General features: G+C 35.2%; 4 protein-coding genes across 9 annotated transcripts; all 4 read left to right on the top strand.

Moving 5' to 3' along the window:
* The first annotated feature begins 1,886 nt into the window (after positions 1–1,886).
* LOC106402552 (probable E3 ubiquitin-protein ligase RHB1A) lies at positions 1,887–4,091 on the top strand. Of its 2 annotated transcripts, none has more exons than XM_013843318.3 (5): positions 1,887–2,035; positions 2,677–2,822; positions 2,903–3,302; positions 3,406–3,515; positions 3,596–4,091. In XM_013843318.3, exons 2-5 carry the CDS (start codon positions 2,757–2,759, stop codon positions 3,623–3,625), a joined length of 606 nt encoding a protein of 201 aa, XP_013698772.1. In that variant the 5' UTR covers positions 1,887–2,035; positions 2,677–2,756; the 3' UTR covers positions 3,626–4,091. The 2 variants fall into 2 exon arrangements, with proteins under 2 accessions (XP_013698772.1, XP_022560456.1); XM_022704735.2 differs by lacking the exon at positions 1,887–2,035 and adding an exon at positions 2,106–2,128.
* Positions 4,092–4,650: 559 nt separating this feature from the next.
* On the top strand, positions 4,651–5,927 carry LOC125575681 (ubiquitin-conjugating enzyme E2 4-like). Its single transcript, XM_048759736.1, has 6 exons — positions 4,651–4,667; positions 4,755–4,834; positions 4,975–5,089; positions 5,183–5,187; positions 5,335–5,463; positions 5,869–5,927. Exons 1-6 carry the CDS (start codon positions 4,651–4,653, stop codon positions 5,925–5,927), a joined length of 405 nt encoding a protein of 134 aa, XP_048615693.1.
* Positions 5,928–10,978: 5,051 nt separating this feature from the next.
* On the top strand, positions 10,979–19,770 carry LOC106402999 (probable xyloglucan galactosyltransferase GT20). 5 transcript variants are annotated; one of them, XM_048759512.1, is made up of 10 exons: positions 10,979–17,488; positions 17,642–17,726; positions 17,794–17,916; positions 18,009–18,253; positions 18,363–18,448; positions 18,604–18,664; positions 18,748–18,909; positions 18,985–19,083; positions 19,176–19,228; positions 19,428–19,770. In XM_048759512.1, the coding sequence occupies exon 1, from the start codon at positions 14,932–14,934 to the stop codon at positions 16,621–16,623; it is 1,692 nt and encodes a 563-aa protein (XP_048615469.1). In that variant the 5' UTR covers positions 10,979–14,931; the 3' UTR covers positions 16,624–17,488; positions 17,642–17,726; positions 17,794–17,916; positions 18,009–18,253; positions 18,363–18,448; positions 18,604–18,664; positions 18,748–18,909; positions 18,985–19,083; positions 19,176–19,228; positions 19,428–19,770. The 5 variants fall into 5 exon arrangements, with proteins under 5 accessions (XP_048615469.1, XP_048615470.1, XP_048615467.1 ...); XM_048759513.1 differs by having other exon boundaries at positions 19,176–19,239; XM_048759510.1 differs by having other exon boundaries at positions 17,822–17,916; positions 18,748–19,083.
* A 2,893-nt stretch (positions 19,771–22,663) lies between these two features.
* On the top strand, positions 22,664–24,336 carry LOC106406578 (glutathione S-transferase T1). The gene is made up of 7 exons (XM_013847269.3): positions 22,664–22,822; positions 22,927–23,000; positions 23,223–23,283; positions 23,377–23,430; positions 23,514–23,593; positions 23,711–23,916; positions 24,006–24,336. Exons 1-7 carry the CDS (start codon positions 22,758–22,760, stop codon positions 24,123–24,125), a joined length of 660 nt encoding a protein of 219 aa, XP_013702723.2. The 5' UTR covers positions 22,664–22,757; the 3' UTR covers positions 24,126–24,336.
* The last annotated feature ends 101 nt before the right edge of the window (positions 24,337–24,437 follow it).

The raw sequence follows: 24,437 nt of genomic DNA, 5'->3' as shown, positions 1-24,437 counted from the left end.
TTTTTCATGATGCTTTAATCTAAATCGAAATTTTTGCATTTATTTTTTATAATATCCTACACATGATTGAAAGAGGGATGATATTTGAGATGGATTGTGTATAACTCGTCTTTTTTTTTTTTTTGGTAATTCTGGTATCTGGGCAGCGACATTTCCAACTATCCTCCCGTAGGGGGTCCAGTGCCCCAACGGAAAGGATGTTAAATCTGCTGTGGCCGGGGCTCAAACTCGTGATGGCGGACACCTCAGCCGAAGTTCTTATACCACCAGACCACGAGGCCCGGTTATAACTCGTCTTTTTGATAATTTGGTCACCTCCAAATTAGTTTAGATGCTTTTTTATTCTATTATACCCATTTTTAAATTAAAAAAATTGTTTAGCCTTTTTTTTTGTTAACGCCTATCTTTTTAGATTTACGTAATTGGGGATGTTACATTATGTATTTCTAAAACACCTATCTTACAATCCTTTGTTTTAGAAAGTTCATTTTTTCCCAAAAAAAAAGATTTGTTCCACAAAAATTAAAGTTTTAGATTTTGAATATATTTTTAACCAATTGATACTAATAATTGTAAATTTTATAAAATATTATTTAAATATATTTGAAGTAAGAAAATATTATTGATTGATAGTTATTAAATTTAATTAAAAATATTTATTATATTTTTAATATGCATATAAACTCTATAAAATTCATATTTTAGGCTCGAATGGAGTACATTTGTATGAAATATGTTTATTAGTACATCTGTGTATAAGATAATACATTTGGTTAGTTGATAAAAAATGTTAATTAATTTATTAAGTGGGCAATTAATATGTTAATGAGAGAAGAGACCCAGAGGTTGATTGTTTGTGGTTTTTGCTTTAGTTTTTGGTTTTTGCTTTTGTAGAAACCATTTTTCATCCAATCAAGTTTTTGGTTTTAGTTTTTGTTTTTATAAAAACCATTTGAGTTGCCAATCAAGATTTTCAATAAATAGATTCCCTTAAATTTAGGGAAACGAGTTTTTGAAAAATTTAACCAATTTATGAAAAAAAACCAAAAACCAACTTTTGTGAGCTTTTATGAAGAAAAACGAATTTTGATTTTTCTTGAAGAAACTACTACATTATAATTACTTAATAATTAAAAATTATATTTTAATAAAAATTAAAATTATCATAAAATATTTTGTACATTAGATATCATTTAAACAATAATGTGAAATATTTTAATTTGTGTTTCATATCTGTAAATAAATTTATATATTTTATAAATAATATTATTTAATTTTAAAACTTAGTTATTAATTTCTATAAATAAAACAATTGAATAATTTTAATAATTATTAGTCACATTAAAAATAACAAAAAATTATAAAAACATAATATGTTTTATTAATAAAATATATTGTATAATCCTGAATTATAAAAATTGACATTCAACTTTAAGAAAATATAAATAATTTATATAAGAAAATTTATAATTAGTTTCAAAATTTTATGTATTTTTATTTTTGTATCATTTATAATATTTATATAAGAAAAGTTATTTCTATTCAAGTTTTAAAAATTAAAAATAATTTATATAAGAAAAATTTCTAAGTAGTTTCAAAATTTAATATTTTTATTTTTGTGTAATTTTATATATATATTATGATTTATATTTTACTATAATATATTTTTTATAAAAATATAATAATAAAAATATGTTATTGTATTTTATTTTAAAATAATAATCACAATATTTTGATAAATTTCAATTGTAAAATCTAAATATTTATTTCTATTTTATTATATTATTTTAAAGTAATGTATTAGTTAATTTTTGAAAAATTTAAAAAAATATAGCAAATCCAAAAACCAAAATCTAAATCTAAAAAACAAAAACCAAAAGCTGAAAACCAAAAACCAAAAGCTAAATTCTAAAAACCAAAAACTAAAACTAAAAGGTACCGAAACAATCATCACCCCATTTTGAAAGAGCGCACGATAAACAACTGTAGCGTAGAAGTAGAGGAGGACGCAAAAGGTTTCTCTCGTGCGAAAAAGGTGAAAATTCTGTCTTTGATCTCGAGATTCTCGATTCCGAAGACGATCGGTTCCTTTTGATCTTCCTTTGTACTGATCGTTTGTTTGTTTGAGGTTTATCTCCCTCTCTGGCCTTGATTTCATGTGAAATTGCTCTTCTAGGTTTTGACTGTTTAGATCCGTTTTCGTCTTCTCTACTTATGATTGGATTCTGATGATTTTGATAAGGTTTTGGTTTTTAGGGTTTTACGGATCTTAGGGATTGTGAAACGCTCGTTGTACCTTAGCAAGCTCTCAGTGAAGCTTGTTGCTTTCTTTCTGTCTGTGTTTCTGGTTGAGCTGAATTGCTAGTGGCTTTCGGTTTTAGCATAAAACTCACTCTCTCACTCTACTTGATGGTGCTAAAGAGACTCCAAAATTGGCTTTATTCTGATTTAAGAGATGCGCATTAGGCTAAGTCTCAACATCGTTGTTGATCTGCTTTTCAAGGAGAAGAGATTGTCCATTGATGTTTCTTGTAATTGAATTATTGCTCTCGCTTGAAGATGTTTCTTGCTACTTGCTGGCTGAAACTGATATTGAAAACGACAAAGCTTGTTTCTTTTTGTTGCAGATGCTAATGGAAATCAGAATGTAATTTATTTCTTGACACTCCTTTGTAGGTTAGCATAGATGAAGCCTGTTCGGTTTTCTGAATTGTGATAAAGAAAAGTAGACAACAAAAAAAAAAGAAAGAAGAAACATGGGAGGTTGCTGTTGTTGTTCTTCACGAAGAGCTGTTCTTGATAATGGACCTCCCTACTATTACGTTAGTCTCATCATATGGGAAATGATTTCCTCATCACAAGATATAATTGTTTTTTTGTTTTTGTGTCTTTGTCTCTGCAGTATCCGAGAGCAACCGAAGAGCGTGTTCCTTTATCTTCCGCTCATACAATCTCCTCTGGTGTTGTCGTGGTAGACACAAACTTAGAGACTTCATCTCCCGATGCTTATATACCACCACCACTGCCTACTCCTTTCCATGTGGCCATTGGTGTTCCTCAGACACCAGGAAACGCTGAAGAGTCTGCTCGTGTTGTTGATATTAGAGAAGTTTCGGTGGAAACCACTAATACTGAGCCTTCTCAAGAAACAGTCGACGGGGTTCCAACTACATGCCCGTGTGAAAGCAAACTCCAAACAGAGATTGATCTTGAATCTACTGAAGATTTAGACCCGAAGAAGCTATCAAAAGACGTCTTTGTACCAATAGAGGAAGAGGAGGATTGTCCCATATGTTTGGAAGGTAATTTTTATTTGTGTGCCCTTGTCGTCTCTATATCTGGAAGACATAAACATAACTTCATTCAGTGGTTTATATATATATCTTGTGTTTGTTATTGATTCAGAATATGATATGGATAACCCGAAACTTGTAGCCAAATGTGAGCACCATTTTCACCTGGCTTGCATTCTAGAATGGATGGAGAGAAGTGAAACTTGCCCCGTCTGCAACAAGGTATGTTTGGCGCTGCTGCCTCCGACATACTCGTTTTACTTCCCCTGATGTGTCTTAGGGAGGATCCGTTTGTTTTGCAGGAAATGCTGTTTGACTCTCCCCTCGACTAGCAACCTGCAAGTACCATCATAGCTTACAAGACTCGTTTCGGCTCTGTATCTGAACAAAGAAAAGATAGATGGTAAGAGAATACACTAGAGTAACCTTCTTGATTCACAAGTCGCATATTACACATCAGTGTTCATATACATAGATGTTTGTACAGACGTTTGAAGTCTTCTACAAAAAAAAAAGAATATCAAGATAAGAATTTAGGGGTTTGATTATGCCTTAAGATCCGCTTCTGTGAATAACAACAAAAAACGAAGCTCTTGTATTGTGATTTTGTTCATCCTTGTTTTTCTTAGAGGTTCTTTTAGGCTATGGTTTCAATTTGGGTTTGATTTTTTTTTCTTGGGTTCAAAGGAAAAAAAGTAATCAAGCTCTGATATTGAGTTTTATTATGGATTGGGTTTATTTGCTTTTTCTTTTTTAATTGTTACTTGAGGATTTAATAATAGGATAAAATGTTTAATAGTGGGGATGTGTTTTTAATATTATCTTATTTAGCATCCCGAAAACATGCAGAATTTGATTGTCCGAATTTGTTTAGTGTGATGCTAAGTTAAGTTAACGAAATAAAACAAAATTCAATTAAATTACTCAATAGACAGTAGCTAACATATTTTGTTGACACGTACGTGGCGTGGTTCGATTGTGTGAATACTATTTATTGAATATGTAAAGTTTTGATTAAAATTGAGCAACATTAATGAAATATTGTACTTTTACTTTTCTTTTTTTTTTGTTCACATTGTACTTTTTACTTTTAGCAGAGTAAATTTTGAAAAGCCAAAAAATATATATCACTAAAACTGAATCACAACATTTCACTGGAGAGAAGAAGGGTTCGATCGACCGATCTATATAAAGGAAGGATAGGGTCTTCGCTTCACTTCATCATCGGCGTTCGTGAAAGAAAAATATACTAAAAAATAAAAAAAAAATATTTTCCATCATCTCCACTCGAATCCGGAAGAAGAAAGACACCCGGAAGAAGAGAAAAGAGATGTCTTCGCCAAGCAAACGCAGAGAAATGGATATGATGAAGCTGTAACTTTCACTCCTTTATGATTTTGATTGTGAGTTTCTTCAGAAACAAAAAAAAGAAGTTGATTTTGATTTTGATATTGTTTGAAGGATGATGAGCGATTATAAAGTAGAGACGATCAACGATGGCATGCAGGAGTTCTTTGTTGAATTCAACGGTCCCAAAGATAGTAATATTTTCATCCTCTTTTTATTTATTTATTTTTTATTCATCTTTTAATCAATCACTGGTGCTTCTGCTGCTTATGATTGATGATGGGGTTTTGCCAAACTAGTGTCACTGTTCTGATCTGTTGGTGTGTGTTGATAGGTCTGTATGAAGGAGGAGTGTGGAAGATAAGGGTTGAGCTTCCAGATGCTTATCCTTACAAATCCCCTTCTGTTGGTTTCATCACCAAGATTTATCATCCTAACGTTGATGAACTGTCAGTTTCATTTGTATAATTATCCTTTATTACTATTGGAAACTGCCTCATCTTGAGAGAATCTTCTACATGTTTTTTTTTTTGCTGGTGCAGGTCCGGTTCTGTTTGTTTAGATGTGATCAATCAGACTTGAAGTCCTATGTTTGGTCAGTGCCAAATTTAAATGATCCAATTGTTGTTGTTTTGAAGATTTGGTTTTTAACTATGTTTGTTTTGGATTTGTTCTTTTTTTTTTAAATCTTCAGACCTTGTGAATGTGTTTGAGACATTTCTTCCTCAGCTTCTTTTGTATCCAAACCCATCTGATCCTTTGAATGGAGAAGCTGCTGCTTTGATGATGCGTGACCGCCCTACTTATGAACTACGAGTTAAAGGTAACTCCAATCAGATTCGTCTACTGTTGTTAGGAGATAAAACTGTTGGTTTCTTGAAGGTTTTTTTTTATTTTATTTGATGTGAGGTCAAATATTTAGTTTCTTGAAGGTTTTCTGCTTAGTTTATCTGAGAACTGAAATTTAGCAAGTCTCGTAGCTTATGTAACGATTTGCAAGTTGATTATACACTATGCAATCCGCCTATGATGAAGATATAGTTTCTGATCATATGAAAGTTCAGAATCATTCTGATCTACTAAACTAAACTAAACTAAAGAGGTGAATAACAATATGGTTGTTCAGAGACTTAACCATACGTTTAGGCATTTGCACGGTTACAATATTTTAAGGAAGCTTTGAAGGTTCATTTTGCTTGTGTGATGTTTGGCTTTTGTTCGGTTTCAGAATACTGTGACAAGTATGCAAAACCAGGGGAAGGTTCAGAAGATAAGTCTAGCGATTAAGTGTAAAGAACATGTTTTTTTGGTAGGTGCAACAAGAAGTTTCACCAACTCCCCATAATCTCCTATAAATAACCACACAAGGAGAAGAAGAAATCCATCCCAAAACAAGAAGAGAAAAAGAAGAGAAAAACGTGAGAGAGAGAGAAAAAAAAAAACTTTTTTTTCTCACAAAAAATCTTCTTTAAGAAATTACGAGTAATTTCTGAGTGTATTTGGGATCGGGGTGTGAGTTGTGAGCTTGTAAAATTTCCTCGGTTGATAATAAAAGATCTGTAGCAGGTCCGGAGACGTAGGCAACATTGGCCGAACTCCGTTAACAATTTTGTGTATGTGCTCTTTTTTCCCGCTCCCACAAATTCTGGTTTACCGCAAAATTTGACCACATATTTCCTAACAACTGGTATCAGAGCCTGAGTTACGGTGATCGGTCAAATTTTTTGCGGGGTTACTATTCACGTGAACAGTACTTCGTGAATAGTGAATTTTGTCGGTAACATCGGTTTGTCGACGAAGGTGTTCTAATACACGGTGGTTCCAGAAACGATGGGAGGCGAAGACGGTTTGGCGCACAGTATCGGGAAATTTGACGGTACAGATTATGCATTTTGGAGAATGCAAATTGAAGATTATCTGTACGGAAAGAAGCTTCATCAACCGCTGAGCAAGAAGCCTGAGAAGATGGATCATGATGAGTGGGAGCTCTTTGACAGACAAGTTCTGGGTGTTATAAGGTTAACACTGTCGAAAACGTTGCTCACAACGTTGCGAAGGAGAAGACCACGGAAGGGCTCATGAAAGTTCTCTCTGATATGTATGAGAAACCTTCGGCAAACAATAAGGTGTTTCTCATGAAGAAACTCTTTCATTTGAAGATGGAAGAAGGTGGCCTGGTTGCCGCACATGTGAACGAGTTCAACACGATTGTCAACCAACTGTCATCAGTTGAAATCGAGTTTGAAGATGAAGTGCGAGCACTGATTTTGTTGGCATCTCTGCCAAATAGTTGGGAGCCAATGAGGGCAGCGGTTAGTAACTCTGTGGGTACTCAAAAGCTCAAATTCAATGATGTTAGAGATCGTATCCTTGCTGAGGAAGTTCGAAGGATAGACTCTAGGGAGGCATCAACGAGCTCTGCTTTCAACGTGGAAAACAGAGGGAGAAACCCAGATAGAAATAACCGAAGTAATGGCAGTTCGAAGTCAAGGAATGGACGGGGTCAGTCCAAATTCCGACAGCCTGCAGAGTGCTGGAATTGTGGAAAGACAGGTCACATCAAGAAGAATTGTCGAGCACCACCGAAGGAGGAAGACAACACTAGAGGCGGAGCCAATGCAGTGACACGTGAAATCGCTGATGCATTGGTAGTGTCTGTTGATTCTCCGAGGAAAAGTGAAGCTCGTGATGCAGCTGGAAATAACACCAAAGCGTCAATCTCCTATGTTGATAGCCCAGTCGATTCATGGGTTCTTGACTCAGGAGCGTCATTCCACACCACACCGCACCATAACATCATGGAAAATTATATTGCGGGAAATTACGGAAAGGTATATCTTGCTGATGGATTACCTTTGGACATAGTTGGTATTGGAGATATCAACCTAAAGATGTCAGACGGACGTGTGTGGAAGATTACGAAGGTCAGACATGTGCCAAAGTTGATGCGAAATCGGATCTCAGTAGGTCAACTTGATGATACGGGGCACGATGTTAATTTTGGTGGTGGAGCCTGGAGAGTCAGAAAAGGTTCCATGGTGGTTGCTAGAGGTCATAAAAGAGGTACTCTTTATATGACGACGAGCTATCAAGACACTGTTGCTGTTGTTGAGGATGCCAAACAGACCAAGTTGTGGCATTGTAGGTTGGGGCACATGAGTGAGAAAGGGATGAAACTCATGGTAGAAAATGGCGCTCTTCCGGATCTGAAGACGGTGGATCATCAGATGTGTGAAAGTTGCATCCTTGGGAAACAGAAACGAGTTAGTTTCTCTAAAGGAGGAAGAGAGCCAAAATCTGAGAAGTTAGAGCTGGTGCACACTGACGTGTGGGGACCCGCTCCTGTTGCATCGCTGGGAGGTTCGTACTACTATGTGACCTTTATTGATGACTCCACAAGAAAAGTGTGGGTTTACTTCATGAAGAACAAGCATGAAGTGTTTTCGGTTTTCAAAATTTGGAAAGCCATGGTTGAGATTGAGACGAATCTCAAGTTGAAGTGTCTAAGGTCTGATAATGGTGGTGAGTACATCAGCGGCGAGTTCAAGAGATATTGCGCTGATAATGGGATCAAGATGGAGAAGACTATTCCTGGAACGCCTCAACAGAATGGAATAGCGGAAAGGATGAACCGAACCTTGAATGAGCGTGCAAGGAGCATGAGATTGCACTGTGGATTACCAAAGACGTTTTGGGCAGATGCAATCAATACCGCAGCCTTCTTAATAAACAGAGGACCGTCTGTACCATTGGGATTTAAGATCCCTGAAGAAGTTTGGAGCGGAAAGAAAGTAAACCTTTCTTATCTAAAGGTGTTTGGTTGCTTAGCTTATGTTCACATTGACGATGCTGCAAGAAGTAAACTTGACTCGAAGTCTAAAAAGTGTTACTTCATCGGTTATGGTGACACGGAGTTTGGTTACCGGTTTTGGGATGACGAAAATCGGAAGATCATCCGCAGCAAAAATGTTGTGTTCAACGAAGAAGCGTTGTACAAGGATAAGCTAAGAGAAGGCTCGGAGAAGAAAGAGCCTGGAGCTGTTGACTTAGAAGATATCCTGACACCGGAGTTGCCACAGGATACCGCAACAGCAGAAGAAGAAATCTCTCAAGACGAGAGTGGTGAGGCTGAAGAAAGTGATGATTCTGAAGTGGTCCCATATACACCAGTCACGGAGTTACGACGGTCAAGCAGAATCATCAGAAAGCCAGTAAGATTCTCTCCATCGCTCAACTACATTCTGCTCACAGACAGAGGCGAGCCTGAATGTTATGAGGAAGCTATGCAAGTTGATGAGTCGATCAAGTGGGAGCTTGCAATGAACGACGAGATGGACTCGTTGTTATCCAATCACACGTGGGAGTTAGCAGATTTGCCTAAGGAGAAAAAGGCATTGCATAACAAGTGGGTCTACCGAATAAAAGAAGAACCTGATGGGAGTAAGCGCTATAAAGCGAGGCTTGTTGTGAAGGGATTCCAACAAAAAGAAGGCGTTGACTACACCGAAATCTTCTCTCCTGTAGTCAAGATGGTGACCATTAGAACGGTTCTTGGGCTGGTAGCACAAGAAGATCTGCATCTTCAACAGATGGATGTGAAGACGGCATTTCTTCACGGTGATTTGGATGAGGAAATTTATATGAAGCAACCCGAAGGCTTTGAGATCAAAGGGAAGGAAAGCCTTGTTTGCAAGCTGAAAAGGAGTTTGTACGGCTTAAAACAAGCTCCAAGACAGTGGTATAAACGGTTCGACAACTTTATTAAAGGCGTTGGTTTCTTGAGGTGTGAAGCTGACCACTGTTGTTACTTCAAGACGCTTGAAGAGTCCTACTTGATATTGCTCCTATATGTCGATGACATGCTGATAGTAGGAGCAGACTTGCACGAGATCAATAGCTTGAAGACGAAACTCTCAGAAGAGTTTGCGATGAAAGACCTTGGAGAAGCAAGACAGATTCTAGGGATGAGAATCAGTAGAAGCAAGGAAGGTCTTAAGCTATCACAAGAGGAGTATGTGAAGAAAGTCCTAGAGGTTTAACATGGATGACGCGAAGCCAGTTAGTACTCCCCTGGCAAGTCACTTTCGGTTATCCAGAGAACAGTCTCCAAAGACGGAAGACGAGATGGCATGTATGGATAAAGTTCCATATGCTTCTGCTATAGGAAGCCTGATGTACGCGATGATATGTACAAGGCCAGACATTGCACATGCAGTGGGAGTCGTTAGCAGATTTATGAGCAATCCAGGGAAGGAACATTGGGAAGCCGTTAAGTGGATTTTCAGATATCTAAAAGGAAATCCAAGTTTATCGCTATGTTTCACGAAGTCTAAGACGGGATTGCAGGGATATGTTGATGCTGACAATGGAGGTGACATTGACAGCACGAAGAGCACAACCGGGTATGTCTACACCTTTGGTGGTACTGCAATTTGTTGGGTTTCAAAGTTGCAGAAAATTGTATCTCTATCAAGCTGTGAAGCTGAGTATGTTGCTGTAACGGAGGCAACAAAAGAGATGATATGGCTACAGTCTTTTCTAGAAGAGCTAGGCCATGACCAAGGGAAATGTGTGTTGTACTGTGACAGTAAAAGTGCCATCGATTTGGCAAAGAATCCGGTTTACCATGCTCGGACGAAGCACATACATCGTCGATATCATTTCATCAGATCAGCGTTAGAAGATGAAATGTTGGTGCTTGAGAAGATCCCAGGAAGCAAGAATCCGGCAGACATGTTGACGAAGGTCGTGCCGTATGACAAGCTGAGGTTGTGTGCAACCTCAGTTGGCTTGTTGGAGTAACAAGCTGGGAAGACCTGCTACATTGATCAAGGTGTGAAGACAGGTTAAAATCAGTCTTCAAGTGGGAGATTGTAAAGAACATGTTTTTTTGGTAGGTACAACAAGAAGTTGTATCAAGAACATGTTTGTTGATTAATTCAACAACACATTTCTTTTGTGTTTTTGGTAGGTGCAACAAGAAGTTTCACCAACTCCCCATAATCTCCTATAAATAACCACACAAGGAGAAGAAGAAATCCATCCCAAAACAAGAAGAGAAGAAGAAGAGAAAAACGTGAGAGAGAGAGAAAAAAAAAAAAAAATTTCACAAAAAATCTTCTTTAAGAAATTACGAGTAATTTCTGAGTGTATTTGGGATCGGGGTGTGAGTTGTGAGCTTGTAAAATTTCCTCGGTTGATAATAAAAGATCTGTAGCAGGTCCGGAGACGTAGGCAACATTGGCCGAACTCCGTTAACAATTTTGTGTATGTGCTCTTTTTTTCCCGCTCCCACAAATTCTGGTTTACCGCAAAATTTGACCACGTATTTCCTAACATGAAGAACTAAGTGAAGAGGAATATTGTTCTGATGACAATGAAGATGATGATGCATTTGCAGGCCATCGAGATCCTTAGACCAAGATTTGGTAGATCACTTGTTTTATGTATATGATGTTCGATCATCAATTTTATTTATCCTTATAAGTTAACCGAACTGTGAAATCTGCTCTTTCTAGTTTCTCCCTTTATGTTTGTTCCACCTGCCCTGTTTAAATGTACCGGTTCCGGACGTTTGTGTACATTATTAGACCGAACCGAAATGTCAATCTTTCCGATTTCAAATAAACAGCTCACTCATACCGGTTTAGACCGTTTATTGATTCAATAATCTTATTCTGACCGTTGACCTTTTCAAAGATGTGAGCTAACATTCCGGAGGTGTTATTGGTTTATATATTTTGATTGATTTAGAAATCCATACCTCCTTGGTTTATATATTTTGATTGATATAGAAATCCATATAACATTTATAAATCCAAGTAAAATATGCAAATCCGGAAGTTTTTTTTCGGATTTGAGTCTTTGTATTTTTAACTAAAAAATCCAAACAAATCTATTCAAATCCATTATAAAATCAATTATATTAGTAAATCCGTACAATTGAATAACACTTGATTTGATACAGAATTTATGAATCATTAAACTAATAACACATGATTTTAATACAGATTTGAAAATCATATAACCAATAACACTAGATTTAGTTCGGATTTTTAAATCCATTAAAATACAACAACCAATAACCCCTACTCAAGAAATTACGGTAATTGGGTGCTTTGGAATGTCAGCAACTAGGCGGGTTATTTGAATTCTAAGTTAAGCCTCAACTTCTTTTTTTTTTAACTCAAAATTTTATAATCTTTCGTAACGGAACACATCGTGGATTACAAAAGCCGGCAGAAAATGGTAATATCTCCGGGAGCAATAGCCCAAAAGAGGGAGACAAAAACAATGAGGTAGGAAGCCTCAACTTCTTATTAATAGATTTTATATATATTTTATATTCATATTCATATTTTAATTTTGGATTTTAATTATAATTTTTTTAAAGCATCATCAAAATTGGATATACAAAACAAAATAGATAAATTTGTGAATTTATGCTAACAATGTTACTTAAATTAACCGATTAGGCTAATTTACATTAATTCATAAAAAAATGTTAATTAATTTAGAACATTTATGTCGTATAAGCCTGATTTTTTTAAAAAAAATTGTTTGAGGTACAATCATAATAATGAGTTTCAACATTTTTGCTCTCTTTTGGTGATATTTTATCTTCAAAAAGAAAATCAAAGGTTTTATGCAGGCAATTAGAACTATAATTTATAGATGTTAAAGATGTGATAAAAACCGTACTAGAACTCAGATTTAATGAGTAAAATATTCAGCTCCCGCTGCGAGTCTAATCAAATGTCTAATCCTATAATTCTAACTCTCATATGTGAATTAAAGAGAATCTCGATCGTCACCCTTTGAGTATTGATTTATACTACTTTTAAACAAGCATTAACATTCAGATCGATTTGTTCACTAAGTTATTTAAACAAAATTTCGTATGTGTTTAACAACTTAGCTCAACATGATTAGTTTCAGGAGTCGAACTCACTCTTGCGGTTGTTGATTATCCTATAATCGTGTTTCTAGTTAACATTCTAGAATACAACCAATGAGATCAATCCGGTGAAAGATCCAAATAAATTACCCTAACAGTTCTATGTTTTATAAGTTCAGCAAACCCCAAGAAACCCCTAAATCTAATAAGTAGACTTTTCAGGCATATTAAAGCAAGACATAAAGAATAACTGAATGAATTGCATTAAAAAGTAGAGATAGAAATGCTGGAGTACTAATCAAATCTTTAAAGTAGTCTTCTGATCTTCTCTCCGAAAACTTCTAAGAATGATAAAGCTCTAAGAACGTGTCTTAGCCTAAACAATGGCTTAAAAACTATATATTAGATATAAAGTCAGCCAGGATAGCCTTGTAATTTGTGGAAACTTCAGGGCGAAACTTGATTCTGGGAATTGAGTGGGCCCGTCTTCTCACGGTGGTGTTGAGCGACACCAAGGTAGGTGTCGATCGACACTCCTGCTAAATCTCGACTCTATCTTCTGATTTTTTGAACATCCACGTTTTCTTCATCCTTAAGCTTCAAATGGTTTCACGATCTCCACAATGCTCAAAAACATACCTAGACCTGAAAAAGACTCTAAAATAGACTCGAAACATAATTTAAAGACTCTAAATATAACTTATATTATCCCTAAAAACCGGTGAAATCCATAGTATATCATAATCCCAAAATAGATCTATTGTTTTTTCTAAATAATTTGACTTCATTTATTACAGAGTACAAACTTGACATGTTTTTGCTACATCTTTTACCGTCCTTTTATCATTCTTCCTAATTACTTCATTAATTATATTTACCATAATATTTTGACAAAATTTATTTTACGTGTTAACCAAAATAATTTCACAAGTTTGAATAAAATTAATTCATTAATGATAAGAATTCAACCGGTTAATAATTTTTTTTATTTGTTTACAGAATCAGTTAGACATGGACATCCAGGTACCCGTTCGGGTACTGATCGTTTTTTTGGGTATCGAGATTTTGGGTTTAACTTAAACTTTGTTCGAATATTATAAATTTTTGGACGGGGTTCGTACTCGGATCCTTCCGGATCCGGATAGATTTGTAGGAGCTTACAATATCTAAATAACTTATGTGTTTAGAAATTTCATTAAACCATTTATAAAAATGTGAAATTAACACATGCACGGGCAAACATGTTAAATTCTAGTTGTAGTTAAATTTGTGGTCAAAGGATAAATAAATCTATCGAATCCATATTAAATTTGTTAAAATTAAATAAATTTATGGTCAAACGATAAACAAATCTATCAAATCCATATTAAATATTTCAAATTAAGTAAATTTGTGGTCAAGGGATAATAAGTCAGTCAAAGTCCAAATAAATCTGTCAAAATACGTAAATTGGTGGTCAAAAAAACAAATCTACTAAATGTTATATAAATCTGTCAAAAAGTAAGTAAATCTGTGGCCAAAGAAACTAAATCTATAAATTTCATAAATCTGTGACCAAACATGAGAAATTTATTAAAAAAATCTGTAGAAATCAGATTAAATCTATAGAATTTAAGATAAGTTTGTAGTCAAAGAAAAATATTTGTGCCTATATAAAACGTCGACAAAATAAGTGTGTATAATGACATTTTCTTAATTATTATTTTTTATAACAAAGAACTTAGTGATAAAAAAATGTATGAAAATTAAACTAGTAATTATAATAAAATTAGAGTTATTCTAGTAATAAATTGATGAATCAGCGTTAAACTAACTTTTTCCCGTTCATTGATTGTCAATTGATTTAAATTAGAAGTCCAAAAAACTTAAAAGCTATAAATGACTTTTTAAGATTTGGTTCGAGATAGGCCGAAAACCCATTTGTCAAATGAGTGCGTTGATGTTCAACATCGAAAATTAACCAACTTTTAATATATAAAAGATCCACTCATCAATAATAGTAATTTTTAAGTTGGAAATGTAAAAAAATTTGCAAAAAAGAAGTGAAAAGGATATACAAAATAACTTTAATTAAAGTAATAAAGATTGGATAGTTTAAATCTTGCGTCATTCAAAATCTAATTAATTAAAGTTAAATCAACTATTGCTTATCTACATATTTTTAAGAATAATTCATATTCGTATATTTTAATGATATATAAGTAAGCTAAAAAAAAGAAGCTAAGTTTTGGTGATATATTTAAAAGTAATTATGTAAGATTAGGTAACCCCACACCTCGTTTGTGTATTGTGTAGATTACACGTTATATAAAGATAGCGTGCATAAACCAAACTCGATATGAAAACACAGAAATTAATAACAAATCCAAACAGAAAGAAACTAGAGTCAGAAAAATGGTAGTATCAGTCTCAAAGCGAAAGTCAAAATCCTCAAAGAAGACAGAAGATCCTCGTATCTTCTTCTGTAACAATATTTGTTCTATCTTTTTCAGATCCCTTTTCTATCTAACATTTCTCACAATTTTCTTCTTCTTTCTTATATCTCTGTGGTTTTCTTTTACCACCTTAATCTCCGACAACGTCCTCCATATCTGTGTGTTGTCTCGGAAACTCAACGATCCTTACTGTCTCACGGCTGATTCTAAACCCGTTTTTCAGATGTCGACCAATCTTACTACTAAAAGTGATGTTCTCAGTAAAGATGAGGAAATTGGCTATAAAGTTTCCGGTGATGATACCAAGCGTTATGGTGTGAATGTTATTTCCGGTGAAGATCATAAAACCAAGAAGGAATCAGTGGAAGAACAAGATAATTACATCAAACCTAAGAATGAAGAAGAGGGATACGCGTTAAGGGCAGTGACAAAGTATCTCAAGGTACAAAGATCATGGATATCGACTAGAAATAAAATCGAAAATTCAAGATCTTGTGAAGGAAAAGGAGTTTATGTTTATGAAATACCGTCTAAATTCAACAGAGATTTGTTGGTAGATTGCATCGATATGGTCCCTTGGACTAACATGTGTAAGTTTTTCAAGAATGATGGTTTTGGAGAAGCAATAGAGAATCTTGGTCAAGGTTGGTTTAGGACACATCAATATGCTCTTGAACCGATATTACACTCTAGGGTTTTGAAGCATCCTTGTAGGGTTTACAAAGAAAGCCAAGCTAAGCTTTTTTATGTCCCTTTTTATGGCGGTTTTGATGTGTTGAGATGGCATTTCAAGAATGTTTCTAATGATGTGAAAGACCGGTTGGGGACTGAAGTTTTGAAATGGCTTGGATCAAAGGAATCTTGGAAGAGAAACGCCGGCAAAGATCATGTCTTCGTCCTCGGAAAGATTTCTTGGGATTTTAGAAGAAATAAGCATTCTTGGGGCTCAAGTTTCCTTGACTTACAAGATATGCAAAGCCCTACAAGGCTTCTCATTGAAAGACATCCATGGGAAGTCAACGACATAGCAATCCCACATCCGACCTATTTCCACCCAAAAACAGACTATGATATCACCAGCTGGCAGGAAAAAATGACTAGCAAACCTCGCCGTAATCTAATTAGCTTCGCCGGAGGTGCAAGACCTGGCGACCCCAATAGCATCCGCTCAACGTTAATCGATCAATGCACATTGTTTTCCGACCAATGCCGGTTTCTAAACTGTTCTGATGGAAGTTGTGATAAGCCTGAGAATGTCATAAAGCTTTTTCAAGACTCTGAGTTCTGTCTACAACCGCCAGGAGATAGTCCAACAAGGAAATCCGTTTTCGATTCACTAATCTCCGGTTGCATCCCAGTGATCTTTGATCCGTACACTGCATATTATCAGTATGCGTGGCATCTTCCGGAAGATCATAAGAGATACTCTGTGTACATAAACCAAGTAGATGTGAAGGAAAAGAGAGTAAATGTAGTTGAGAAACTGATGACAAAGACTCCAAGGCAAAGAGAGTATATGAGAAGTTACATTGTTCATCATCTTTTGCCTGGTTTGGTCTATGGAGACTCAAATGCCAAATTTGATAGGTTTCGAGATGCTTTTGATATTACGTTTGATAATTTAATTGAGAAAATCAACAAGTTGGTATAGGTTTTTGTAATATGTGCTCCCAGCAACACCATGTGATTACCATTCTCACATGTTTATTGATATTTGATAATGATACATTGCAATTTGTTTTTTTTTTTTTGAAAAAGAACAAATTATTGTTGCAATTAGTATGTGTTGTTTTACTACAATTGGTTGAATATCATATATGTTTTGTTAACAGATTTCACTGACTTGATACAATTTTATCCTCATGGATTAACATGTCTAACCCGTTAATGTGTGTAATGTTTTTGTAGATCGCCTAGTACCAACTTCAGGGTTTTCTCAAAACAATTTAGAAGTTCAGTTCAAATTTGTACTAAAGGTGTTTGTGATGTGTTTATATGTATTTTTAAAATTATAGACTCCAATTAACTGTGTTAAAGAAAGACTCCAATTAACTTTTTAAGTTTCTGATAATTAATATGCTTTAGTTTCACAACATCTATCTATTTATAATAATAAAGATGATTTACATCTCTACTCATACGTCCACGTCATCGAGGAAAGAGGGGTAAATCATGCCACGTGTCATCATTCTACCACTCTTTTCATGGGTTGGTTTGCCTCAGATAAACAGCACAAAAACGGGTCAGAAAAACTAAAACTAAAAATGGGTCACAAAGTTTAGCATTGGTTTCTTATGAAAGCCCGCCAAGCTTCTCTAACCCTCTTCTTTCTTAAGCCTCTCTGCTTTCTCCGGAAAAGAACAACAACCAAGCGACGATTGAATTTTCTCATTCCATTAACAAAGGCGAGTAACGCCTTCTCTCAACATTCAATAGCCCCTGTTATGATCGCAATAACGATCATTAACCCACTCTCTCGACTCCTTCGCATTGATTTCTTCATACAGCCTTCCATGGTAACATCTCAAACCTAGGTCTATAAATACTGCCAGATGCAGGACATAGCAATCACCTCTCCCAACAAAACCTTACATACTTGCGATTTTAAGCTCGCACATCTTCGATGCCACCTCACGCATCCTTCTAACTGATTTGAAAATTGGTTGTAGTTCTAACAAAGTGGAGATGCGTCTACTCCTATTCAAAGAAAGTAGGAGAGCTTATGGGGTTGACATGCTCTTTGTCAAGGAGAAGGTAACGCCTAGCAACAATAATTTTTTTCTATAACCCTAGATTTACTAATGATAAAATTGCTCCTCAGACAGTCTACGCTTATCCACCGACTGCAGATGTTCAGAGACCGATTCAGTGAAGGTTCACTCTATTCGATGAGTGGGTTCGACGAAGTAACAACAACTTCAAAGTTTGAATGCGCTGCTGACAGGTTTGTAAATATTTTAACTTAATGCGACTTGCAAGGCAACCAACGTTTTATGGCAACAGTTCAGATTTACTCACCCACTTTGTATTTTGCAGGGATGTCTTTATCTGCCTAAGTTTATTTGATGGCTTAGCCTACGAATTTCATTTAAAAAAATTACATGTTTTGGTACCGAACCAAGCGTTGTTGTAGCTACATCTAACTTCACCCACGCTCTGCAAGGATCTCTCTATCTGCCTGAGTTTATTTGACAGCTTCACCTACGAATTTCATAAAAAAATTCACCGGTTTCAATGGCGAACTAAGGGTTGTTGTAGCGACATACAGAAATCCTAAAATGGTAGGAGATTTGTTACCTTTTTCAGATAACAATTATCCTCTATAGATTTGTAAAATGCTCTAACGGTTGACTCCTCATCCTCACCAACTGAGTTTATCTATATTGTCAGGTCGGTTATTTGCAAACGCAACCTCTCAGACGCATATATGCTTTTACTCATAAACATATGCAGAAAGGACAGTCTTACTATGGGAGGTAAATTAGCTCCAACGATTAGTCTGATTATTCTGCTGCCTATAAGTATTCACAGTTCTCATTAGTTTTTTTACTTATCGCTGTAAACCCCAATTAGAATTGCTACTGATCCCTCAGGAGGGTCAAAAACCCTAACAAAGATGCTTCATGCGCAGAAACTTGAAACTTGAAACCGTCTCACAGCCGAATGAATTTATCATCACTGCAGCGCCTCAGGTATCATGCTGTTATGTTTATCAACTTATCCCATCATATGATTGATACTTACTGATATTCTGTTGTTGTCATTTTTAATCTAGACAATCGACTTCGTATGCACCGGCAAAGTTACTGGAATACAAGCTGACAAAAGGTGGTGTTACATAGGCTCTGCTCTAAGTGCACTAAAGAAGCTCCTGCGGGGTTAATCTTCATTCACATGACATGTGTGTGCTAACCCAAAATGATGTTACTTCACTCAGGTAACCATACTTTCCACTAATGTAGACAGTGATCTTCAGTTCTTGCTCTTTGTATATTTAACGCGGATGTGTCAGGTACTGTGTAAAGTTGTCCCATCTTAGATGGGACCGAGGACGCGAAGAGATGTCCAAGCTAACTAAAAGTTACCGCTGCGGAAGTGTGGTGAACTCATGGTATGATTACAATTAATTAATAATTCTAAAATTTTCAAACTACATCAAATCTGATTGTAAATATTTGACAAACATGGATTCTCTGTCCTTAGGGAGGAGGTATTGATGATCAGCAGGCTAACGATGCCCCACCTATCATCACTGAGTTAGTCGGATGTACTTGCACTTTTCAGTTCAAATTGAGTACTTTTAATTTCACACCGAAGCATCAGAGTTTCACAATATCAAGAATTTTCACCGTGCATGCACAGGCCTCAATTCCAAATTTTGGTGTTGAAGTGTTAATCGTACTTGAATGTACACAATTCGCTCACTGATTCATGTTTTGCAAATCTCTGTAACAGGAAAGAGGTGGGACTCCCACAACCAATATGCATGAACCCACCTCACTTGCCTCCACCTCTGCTGAAGTCGGCAACAATAATGCCAAGGAGACATCGAGTGTTAAAGTCGCAGCATTGGGGGAACTCCCTTACGTGGATGTCTCCAAAACCGATAATCCTAAGCTCAAGATAAACGAGCCTAGAAAGCCCGGACAGCCGTACTGATTAGATGAATATGGAAGCCTTATATTGTCATGTTGCTGTGGTTTATTTATCAGTCATTGCTTTTCTATTTTGTTTTTTCAAACTATTACATATGTTGGTTACATTAAGCGCACTATTAATATAAACATATTCCGAGTTATTATTATGCAAAAAGTCCGTGACGCACTTAGGAAGGCAGCCTTTGTCTGATTTGGGTTTAAGACGTGGTATTTTCCAACAAGTATTCATACCCATAATTAAATTTGCCATGATTTCGTAATCCGTAACTAAAAAATATGAATACACTTTTAATTTTTACACCCAGTAATGAGGGCCTCACTGTTATGACTCTTTTCACCATGTTTAGAGTGAGAATTGAGTGTTTCGAGTTCTTCTTCTTATATTTTGTCTGAACATTAATCATTAACCAAGCGCTTGTGGTCGAGTGGCGCGAGGCGAGTTCGTTGGTCCTAAGGACCGCGGGTTTGATCCTCCTCCTCAGATATGCTCAAGTGTTTGGCCAGGCAATTGGGTATCTAATTCCTATAGTAACAAATGGGCTGCCTCGCGCCGAGGGGTTAGTCCCCTGGGGTTGAGATCCCTCCAGGTTAATCAAAAAAAAAAAAAAAAAAAAAAAAAAAAAAAACATTAATCATTCATCGCCATTACATAAAATATCAAAATACATACGACCCCACATTAACGACACATACATACTTCTAAATTTTAATATTTAATCAGTAACGTAACAAACAATAACAAAGGCTTTAAGTTTTCAGGTTATAATATTACGTAATGGTTGCTACTTTGCCTCTTTGCCTCTTAACTCTTCCCTTGACTCTTAAGAAACTCTCAGCCTCACTTGAGAACATACTCATCTGCACTCACCCTAACAAGGTGAAGTAGAGCTTGCTATTAGACGTACCTACACCCAACGCCATTGTGATTGGTGAAGAAGCCTCCTCGGGCCAACCGGCTTGAAAGCATCAGACTCAAGTAAACCAAACACTATAGGAAACTAAAATTGGTCATCTATAATCATGGGAAAGAATTTTTACACACATAACGATCAAACAAACATGACAATAATATAAAATAAAATACACTAAATCATCGTACCAACTTTACATAAAGAAAAATACATGAAAGCCAAATTAATAAGAAAAATAATCAACAACATTATAAAAAATATTAGTTATTCTTACTTTAGATTTTCTTCAATGTCAAATTGAAATATAAATCAAACAGGGAAAATATAAATCGTTACATTTTTCATAGTTTTTAATTTAATAATATTGTCTTTTCTAACAAAAAAAATGTTAATTATCTTTTTTTTAACTTATGTTAACGGTCTTTTCAACTCAAACCAACAAATTTAATAACATTTACAATTTGATATAAAATTAAAATAGATTATATTTATTATTTCCATATAAAGTAAAATTTCAAATATTTTATAAAATTAAAATATATTTAAATATAAAATTATTTTAGTGTAAATTCACCTACCTGTAGGACGGACCAACCCCTAGTTATAAAAATAAATACTCCTTTTGTCGACAATTTTATCATGGACAGTAAGTAACACTAAGACATGAACGCAGTTTATCTACTGAAATGAATATAGATGTACGTACATTTATGGGAAATTGCCGAAACTATCATTTTCAAAGTACGACTTTTCGTGTTTACACTAACCACTTTTATCTTCATTTTTAACGAAGGATAAAAGACATTTATAACCTTTTGATTACCTTTGACAAAAAAAAAACATATGGTTAACTAATCTAAACTTAAAACATCAACTCTAAACCCTAAACCCTAAAACTTCAAATCTAAACCCTAAAACATCAATTCTAAACCCTAAATGTAAACTTTAAACCCTAAACCTAAACATAAAACATCAACTTTAAACCCTAAATCATCAACTCTAAATCCTAAACCATGAAACATCAATTCTGAAACCTAAACTCCGAAACATCAACTCTAAACCCTAAATCTTCAAATCAAAACCCCTAAAACATCAACTCTAAACCCTAAACGTTAACCCTAAACCCTAAACTTTATATTTTTCTGAAATTCGAACTCTAAACCCTAAAATCCTAAACCTTCAAATCTAAACCCCCTAAAACATCAACTCTAAACTCTAAATGTAAGCTCAAAACCCTAAATCTTCAAATCTAAACCCTAAAACATCAACTCTAGGGTTTTAAGGTTTAGGGTTTAGGATTTAGGGTTTAGGGTTTAGAGTTGAAGGTTTAGGGTTTAGGGTTTAGAGTTGATGTTTTAGGGTTTCGGGTTAATTTTTTAGGGTTTAGGGTTTAGAGTTTACTTTTTAGGGTTTAGGGTTTAGTGTTGATAGTTTAGGGTTTAGAGCTGAAGTTTTGGGTTTAGGGTTTAGAGTTGATATTTTAGGGTTTAGAGTTTAGTTTAGAGTTGGGTTTAAAGTTGATGTTTCGGGGTTTAGGGTTTAGAGTTGATGTTTCTGGGTTTAGGGTTTATTTAAAAAAATAGGGTTTAAGATTTATGGTTTAGGGTTTAGGGTTCGTAATTAAAAAAAAAAGGTTTAGGATTGATGGTTTAAGGTTTAGAGTTGAGTTTTAGGGTTTAGGGTTTGAATTTCGAAATAGTATAATTCAGAAAAAAATTAAAAAAATTATTTTTTTTTTTTAAGTTTTATTTATTTAAATATTTATTTATTATATATATAAAAAATATGAGCATAAGAGTCTTTTACCTCTTAATAAAGAAGATATTTTTGAAAATGTCTTTTTTAGTGGTAAATATGTAATTTTCCATGCATTTATAACTTCTTAGAATAAGCAAACTAATGAATTATTTACAGAGTAGTATTTGATTATATATAGTCAGTTTTCATATGAAAGACAATTTTACTTATTTTGGTTTGGTACATACTGTAAACGCTGAACTGTATCAATGTGTATAGGTAGATAGATATGTTCGTTTGTGTGTTATCCGCAAGATACTCTTTGGCCTTTTCTAACAAAAAAAACGGCACGATGTCTTCAAATGTAAAGCAGAAACAGCAAGCAAAATTTCTTTGTGTGGACACTTCTTTCCAGATTATCACCTTTCAGTCTGTGTTGTGAAACATTCTTATCCACAGATCACAAGAAGAAGACGAAGATGAAGCTGAAAGTGTATGCGGATCGTATGTCACAGCCATCTCGTGCTGTAATCATACTTTGCAAGTAATTTATGCATCCTTCCTTGTTCATTATGGAGATTCATTTTCATTTTTAATATTCTTTACTTGCTGACTTTTTTTTTGTTTGGATTATAATTTGATAAAAAGGGTTAACGGAATTGAATTCGATGAGGTTTTGATTATCTTGGCGAAACGTCAACAGTTGTCCCCTGAATTCAAAGGTTCGTAAAACTAATCGGACATGAGTATCTGTAGTTTCGAGTTTTGGTGAGATTTATTTTCAGTAGATCATGTTCTGTGTCTAGTGTAGAATAAAGGCTATACACTTGGTGAAAAAATTCTTCAGACATATCAGTCTCTTTCTTGTTATTAGCTATAGCCAATGTTGATTGTTTTTATCCAAGTGACTGACTACATGAATCTAATGGTGCTTTGTTTCTCAGAGATTAACCCGTTGGGGAAGGTTCCAACTATTGTCGACGGCAGATTTAAGCTCTTCGAGAGGTTACACACAGAAAAAAACTTCCTTCTCTTTTGCATTCTTGCTTCTTCCTTCTTTTTTTTTGTTAATGAATAAGTGGGTAATTCATCTCGCAGTCACGCCATCTTGATTTATCTTGCCTCAGCATTCCCAAGTGTAGCTGATCATTGGTAAATGTTTTTGCTTTTGTTTTGACACATATTCTTGAATACCAAAGTGTTCATTTTAATGCTTTTCTATGTTCTTTCGTTAGGTACCCCAATGATCTTTCCAAGAGAGCCAAGATTCACTCTGTCTTGGATTGGCATCACACCAATTTACGCCCTGGTGCAGGTATATTATAGACTTTAATATATTCACATTCGATGTTGATGTGAAGAAGTTAATAGAGTCAAATAGAATGATCAGTTTCATGTTTCTGATTCACGGTTGTTTTATTTACTATTTCAGCTGGATATGTAATGAATACTGTTCTAGCTCCATTTCTTGGCCGTTCTCTAGATTCGAAAGCAGCTGCTGAAGCTGAGAAGATACTAACCAAGTCTCTGTCCACTCTAGAGACTTTTTGGCTTAAGGGCAATGCTAAATTCTTGCTGGGAAGTAGCCAACCATCCGTAGCTGATCTTAGCCTTGTATGCGAGATTATGCAACTCCAGGTACACAACATACTACCAATCCAAAGTAGTCATTCTCTCTATATTTTGGCATTTGGTTGTAAACCAACACTGTATGCGATCTTTTGCAGGTTTTGGATGAGAAAGATCGTCTTAGGCTGTTTAGTCCTTACAAGAAAGTTGAAGAATGGATTGAGAATACGAGAAAGGCGACACAGCCTCACTTTGATGTGGTTCATAAAACCCTTTAAGGAGCCAAAGACAAATTTGACAAGCAGCGGAAGATGTCAAAACCGGGTCTTCAATCTAAGATGTAAGAAACCAAACTTGTATTGGTGACGGTTTGGCCAAAACCGGTTTAACGGTTCACTGTAATAACTCGGTACAACATTCACATTTGTTATCACTTATCACTGCTTTTATAAAAAAAGGATATCAATAAATACCAATTTATTTGAGCCCGATCGAGGCCCATTAAAATAAGTGAACAAAACGGCAGCGTATACAGCACTAGGGTTTTACATTTCTGCTTGTTCTTCTTCGTCTCTCTATCTCTGAGTATT

The sequence above is a fragment of the Brassica napus genome, chromosome C6, assembly GCF_020379485.1.
Source record: "Brassica napus cultivar Da-Ae chromosome C6, Da-Ae, whole genome shotgun sequence".
NCBI lineage: Eukaryota > Viridiplantae > Streptophyta > Magnoliopsida > Brassicales > Brassicaceae > Brassica > Brassica napus.
The sequence above is the reverse complement of the archived record's forward strand: the minus strand, read 5'-3'. Positions and strand labels throughout refer to the sequence as shown.